The sequence below is a fragment of the Adiantum capillus-veneris genome, unplaced genomic scaffold, assembly GCF_014529385.1.
Source record: "Adiantum capillus-veneris isolate H3 unplaced genomic scaffold, ASM1452938v2 Hic_scaffold_527, whole genome shotgun sequence".
NCBI classification, from domain to species: domain Eukaryota; kingdom Viridiplantae; phylum Streptophyta; class Polypodiopsida; order Polypodiales; family Pteridaceae; genus Adiantum; species Adiantum capillus-veneris.
The window spans coordinates 52,592-59,077 of NW_028221594.1; the positions used below are offsets into that span (position 1 = coordinate 52,592).

Below are 6,486 nucleotides of genomic sequence, written 5' to 3' on the forward strand. Positions count from 1 at the left end.
TTATAGGACCGCACAAATCGCTTTGCACTTATGTCCATGAGATCATACCCCACCATCATATGGTATTTGGAAAAGCAAGGATCTATTTCTTACATTTAGGGCAACCATAAACTATCCTTTGTGGCTTTGACCCAACCACTTCTTTTCCTTCACGGATGGCACTTTATTTGTTGGTACTCAGTTTGGCCCATTTTCTTGGCATAATTAGGATAATGCATGACACCACAAGTTTCCTCTTTCTAGTAGTAATTATCGTCTGGCATGTACTGCAAAACCACGCCAAGACAAACACCAAGAATTTGCAAAAAAGAGTGCTTGTCAAGATCATTCCACATTCTTGTGGAGCTATACTTACATAAGACATGTTCTTGCTTTTCCAATGCATATCTATTTGTCTCACCCACAATCGTCTCAATAAAGTCTAACAAAAACAATGCTAGAAAAAAATGAATTTTTGTGAACTCTCTTGGTACTTTTCCCAAGTCTGGACCTCCAATATCTACAAATGTGGGAAGCACTCTAAATGTATCGTCAAGCTCAACATGCATCTTATCACCACTCTTCCATGTAGGCATAGTCACATTAGACCAATCAAACTCGTCACTATTCTGCAAGACCGACCTTTTGGCCTCCAAAAGCTCGTCCTCGCATTTGCCTTCTTCTTCCACAGATCCATGCTCATCACAAAATCATATGCTTCATGCATATTTGATTTTTGACCTTTCTTGACAAGGGGATTTTTCACTTTTCCACGCTTCTTGAAAAGCTTGTATCCCTTTCCACGAGCATGACTACTTTCAACGTTGCCATTAGCATCATGAATTGTACGAGCATGATTCCTCTTAGCATTTTCGAATGCATCATGACTGTCCACATTCATATTATTAGCATGGCTATCAAAAAGCAAATTGGCATGTTGGGCTTTTTGCTGCCCTCTACCCACAATGACATGCTTTGTAGGTCAACCTCACTTATACCCCTATGAGGTGCACCAGACACTCTACAACAGGCATAGTTGCAAGTAGAAGCAAATGTAGACAAGAAAGGGGCTTCCTCATTCATTTCTTCCACATGTGTAGACAATGCATGCATAGTAAACGCATCATCCATAGTGTCCATAACATGCATCAAATGGGCATCATCACAAGCTGTATCAACTACATCAAAAACAACTGGCATTTCCACACATGGAAATACATTGGCTCCCCTCTTTTGACATGCCAAAAATTTGACCAAGGAGAGATCATCATCAACATCAAATGCACTTTCATTACGCATATTGACATGGTTTTCTCCCGAGATACAATGTACATGTGTATAGACTCCCATGACAACATGTAGTCAGTCTCATCACCATCGAATATGTATTTGGAAATATTTTGCGTGAGTTATAGGACATAATCTTGCCCTTGTACAACTTTGTCTCCCAGTCAAGAGGGCAAGCTTGTTTTTCCCATTCAACACTGAATCCCATGGCAGGGTAGAGAATCTCTCGTCCCTCTAAACTGTTGCAAAATTGATTGGAAGAGGTATCCGAGATAGTGTGGATGTGCTCACCATGGTGTGGGATTGATTTTGTGGGCGAGGAAAACCTCCACATGTGGATTAGTGAGCGCTCGTTTCTTTGTGAGTTGCACCAAGTTTTGGCTCTATTTTTCGTTGCATAGGAATTTAGAATTCCATCATGATATGGCTTTAGACCCACTTTTGATTAGTCAAAGCTCTCAAAATCTCATGCACTGAATGCCCACGGAGATCCAACGGCTCTCATCATTTCAGCCCCAAAAGGTGAAAGCTCCATGGCAGATGGAAAACAAGAGCACAAAAATCTTGTAATTTTTACTGCTAGCAATGACAATTTGACCCAAAGAAAAATTTCACAATATTTTTTGAGTCGTAATCTATACTTACACTATGTTTTACGAAAAAATTGGCTTCAGTGCAGTGTGCACTGAAAAAATAGACAAAATGCTATTCAAGACTTGAATCTTGAGCAAATGGATGTAAACACGATAGTCCCTCTCATTACAACTTGGAGAAGGAGATTTACATGCTTCAACAAAAGGAATATGAAGAAAAGGGCAAGGAGAAAATGGTATGCATGTTAAGAAAGAGCTTGTATGGTTTAAAGCAAGCATAAAGAGAGTGGTACCTGAAATTCAACTGATAGATGCTAGATCATGGGATTCCAACGATGCAACTCAAATCACTGTGTATACACAACAAATTTAGTTGATGGAAAATATGTCATCCTAATGTTGTATGCTGTTGCTAATTGCAAGTGATAACAAGCAAGATATAGAGATCTAAATGAGGAATTCTCTATTTTTTTTTCAATGAAAGAGTTAGGTGCTGCAAAATGGATCCCTGGTATTAAAATATCAAGGGACAGGTTTAAGAAGACATTGACACTATCTCAAGAGGATTACATCAAGAAGGTACTAGAAAGGTTTGCAATGCAAAATGAAAAATAAATTTCTACACCTTTCGCTAGTCACTTTAAACCCAATAAGGATATGTGTCCAAAGACACAATTAGGAGATAGTTTATATGCCTAAGGTTCCATATACTATAGTAGTAGGTTCTATACTGCATGACATGGAATGGATAAGGCTAGATAAGAGTTTCTACACCTTTGGCTAGTCGCTTTAAACTCAATAAGGATGTGTGTTCAAAGACACAAGAGGAGATAGTTTATATGTCTAAGGTTCCATATGCAGTAAGAGTTTATACGCAATAAGGATATGTGTCCAAAGACACAAGAGGAGATAGTTTATATGTTTAAGGTTCCATATGCTACAATAGTAGGTTCTTTAAGGCATGATGTGGTATGGACAAGGCCAGATGTTGCACATGCATAATGCAGTAAAGAGTTATGAGTAGTTCATGGTTAATCCACGTAAAGAACATTGGTGAGCTATGCAATGGATATTTAGATATCTAAAAGGTGCAACCACAAATGCTTTAGGTGGGAGACACACATGGCCTAAACCATTATGAACTAGTAGAGTGGTGTAAACTCTAATGCCTTCAAGCATGATTCCTCTCAGCATTTTCGGATGCATCATGACTGTCCACATTCACATTATTAGCATCGCTATCAAAAAGCAAATCGGTGTGCTGGGCCTTTGGCCGCCCTCTACCCACAATGACATGCTTTAGAGGTCGACGTCTTTTACACGCCGTATGAGGTGCACCAGACACTCCTACAACAAGCATAGTTGCAATAGAATAAAATGTAGACAAGCAAGGGGCTTCCTCATTCATTTCCTCCACATGTGTAGACAATGCATGCATAGTAAGCGGATCATCCATAGCATGCATCAAGTGGGCATCATCACAAGCTGTATCAACTGCATCAAGAAGAATAGGCATTTCCACACATGGCAATACATTGGCTCTCCGATTTCCCCTCTTTTCACATGTCAAAAATTCAATCAAGGAGAGTTCATCATCAACATCAAATGCACTTTCATCACGCATATTGAACATGGTTTTCTCCTGAGATACAGTGTACATGCGTATAGATTCCCATGACAACATGTAGGCGGTCTCATCACCATCAAATATTCATTTAAACAATCTTTTTTGTGAGTTAATGGACATAACCTTGCCTTGTTCTCCCAGTCAAGAGGGTGAGCTTGTTTTGCCCATTCAACACCGAATCCGATGGCAGGGTAGAGAAGCTTTTGTCCCTCTAAACTACTCCACAAATGATTGCAAGGTAGCCTAGATAGCGTGGATGTGCTTGCCATGGCGTGAGACTAATTTTGTGGGTGAGGACAACCTCCATAGGTGGATTAGTGAGCGCCTGTTTCTCTATGTGTACGCACCAGATTTTGGCTCTGTTTTTTGTTTGAATTTAAAATTCCTTCACAATATGGCTTTAGACCCACTTTTGACTAGTCAAAGTTCTCAAAAATCTCATGCATTGAATGCCCATGGAGATCCATCATTTCAGCCCCAAAAGGTGAAAGCTCCATAGACATGCAAGGTGGCTGATGGAAAAGGAGAGCACAAAAATCTCGTAATTTTTACCGCTAGCAATGAAAATTTGACCCAGAGCAAAATTTCACAATATTTTTGAGTCATAATCTAACCTTACACTACGTTTTGTGAAAAAATTGGATTAACGCCACGTACATCGCAAATAATTGGACAAAATGCATGTGTTTGACGAACACTTGAGTTTCCAATTACAGGACTAGTGTTAATAAGCTTCTTGGGATTGTTCCTACTCCTTTTGATGTGAGATGGGGCGTTGGGGCATTGGAGAAGAGTCCCATTGAATGCACACATTATGCTCATTGCGAGTTCACGACTTTGAGTACCACACACTACTAGAGTGCTCAGCTTTTGCTGACATTTGAACTTGCTTCCATCATAGTTTTCAGCCATGACCTAGATCTATATTCTGTCCTCTCCTAGACACATTGTGGGGTGTCATTGTGGGCTCTCCATTGCGATTCTCATCACTACTACTCAAGCATTGAAAATCACGTATTATCCCCACACGTAATGCATCACATGTATCTTTGGTCCCATAGGTCATATTTGACCTTCGAGAACGATAATAAAATCTATGTCCCTCTCTCTCTCTCTCTCTCTCTCTCTCTCTCACACACACACACACACACACACACACACACACATAGGTCCGTCGGATAGATCTTTACGGTCTCTTGGGATAGTTTCCTACGACGTTAAAATACTCTTCTTATTTTATCAACAAATAATGGATAGATCCATGTGAAGGGCATATTGGCCGCACATGGATGTGTGATTATAGATATCAGTATTCTTTGATTGATTGATAGATATGCATTGCAGCTTCTTGTGTATCATGGAGGATTGAAATGGAAAGCATATTCACACTCACATGGGAAAGAAGAATGTTGTAGCATTGTGGAGCTCAATTAGGTTCAGCACTTGGCCTTCTAGGAATGGGCAACACAACACAACCATCAACGGACAACACAACCATCAACGGAAAAAGTGTGTGGAACGCACAACACAACCATTAGCGGACATTGAAAAAATCTCGGATCGTGGTCAAACATAGTACATGTTTACATCCAAGACAACACCAAGTCATCTACTAATGAGTGTGTATCCACGAGTGAGAAAGTCCAAGGCGTGTCATGCAAAGATGAAGAGGGCATAGGTATGCATTTCTCCACTCTGAGGTAGACAAACGTATTTCTCATATTTCTATGTAAGTAAGAACGATGATGTGACTTAATCCAATCCCTGATGGAGTGTGTCGAACTTACAACACAAACATCAACGGCAGACAACTTAACAATCTCATATGCAAGCCAAATACCGTATGTATCTACATTGAAGACAACACCAAGTCATCTAGGGATGAACAATGACGTGTCTTTGGAGTTCGAAACACAAGAGTAACCAGTGCGTCACACAAAGATGAAGAGGTCATAAACTATGCATCTCTCCACTCTTTGTTTGACGAACAAAACTTTTGTGTGTCTACGGGAAACAAACGATACTTTGAGCTGATCTAAAATTGAGCAACCTATAGGTCACTCTGGAGTGATATGTGTATCATCATGCCTACTACACTCCACGAGTCAACCACTAAACCCTAAACTCAGCCCTGTGGTGAGAGATAGACAACTGCGCCATACAAGTGAGAATCTAAGTCTATCCTAAAACCCTTCTCTGCAGTGAGCCAAGTGGCTGCACAACATGAGAAAAGTGACTAGTTTTTACACACCTTTGGAGTGAGCCAGATGGCTACACACCACGAAGTGGCCTATAACCTGCAAGCCAACTCTGTGGTGAGAGTAAAACAAGTGCACCACACGAGTCTGGCAGAACACACAAAAACAAGTTAGAAAAGAAGAGGACAAGTTGAAAATTTTACCTCAAGCTTTGCCTGTCCCAAAATCTTCCTCATGCTCTGTCCACTGCTTTCGATCGAAATCGGGGACGGTTCTTATATAAAATATTTTTCAATTGAAAGCCTTTTTGATCAAAAGATATTTCGATCGAAAAGAAAAAAACGGTTATACGGGATTTTGGAGTATAACGGCGTTTTATACTGATAGCTGTTTTTTCGGCTCTCATAATATCTTTTAAGAAGCCACTTCACCCCACAAAAACACCCTAGCACAATGACTAGGCTCACTTTTTCATTGTAAATAGCGTGTGTGCGATTAAAGTTTTTATCACATTTCTTTATTAAATCATTGAGCGAGTCATTGGGCTAGGAGACAAAAAAATGAATTTATAATATTACGGTCCTCTTTACATGTAAATATTATCCATCAAATAAAGGACCTAAGTATAAAGGGTTTTTTTTTAAAATGTTTTGTATTTATGTAAATATATATTCCTAGGTGTGTGTTATCAGGCCTAAGTAAGCTAGCTTCCATTGTGTGTCATTCCTTATACATGTTTTACTATCATTCAATCCCTTAAGCTCTACTCACACAAGCCTTGAAAAAACTTTGTGTGACTTCA

At 39.7% G+C, this 6,486-nt stretch overlaps 2 protein-coding genes across 2 annotated transcripts; both read right to left on the bottom strand.

The window, feature by feature from the left end:
- Positions 1–249: 249 nt before the first annotated feature.
- LOC147416747 (uncharacterized) lies at positions 250–1,278 on the bottom strand. The gene is made up of 4 exons (XM_086508099.1): positions 944–1,278; positions 622–866; positions 356–421; positions 250–266 (listed from the first exon to the last, which is right to left on the bottom strand). Exons 1-4 carry the CDS (start codon positions 1,276–1,278, stop codon positions 250–252), a joined length of 663 nt encoding a protein of 220 aa, XP_086364225.1.
- Positions 1,279–3,030: 1,752 nt separating this feature from the next.
- On the bottom strand, positions 3,031–3,492 carry LOC147416748 (uncharacterized). Its single transcript, XM_086508100.1, has one exon. It carries the CDS (start codon positions 3,490–3,492, stop codon positions 3,031–3,033), a length of 462 nt encoding a protein of 153 aa, XP_086364226.1.
- Between the last annotated feature and the right edge of the window lie 2,994 nt (positions 3,493–6,486).

Coding starts and splice junctions, on each gene's coding strand:
- LOC147416747 (XM_086508099.1), bottom strand. CDS start 1,278: ATGCGTAATGAAAGTGCATTTGATGTTGATGATGATCTCTCCTTGGTC. Junction 867..943: donor GACCTACAAAGCATGTCATT/GTGGGTAGAGGG, acceptor GAATGTGGACAG/TCATGATGCATTCGAAAATG. Junction 422..621: donor GAGCTTTTGGAGGCCAAAAG/GTCGGTCTTGCA, acceptor TGTTTTTGTTAG/ACTTTATTGAGACGATTGTG.
- LOC147416748 (XM_086508100.1), bottom strand. CDS start 3,492: ATGTTCAATATGCGTGATGAAAGTGCATTTGATGTTGATGATGAACTC.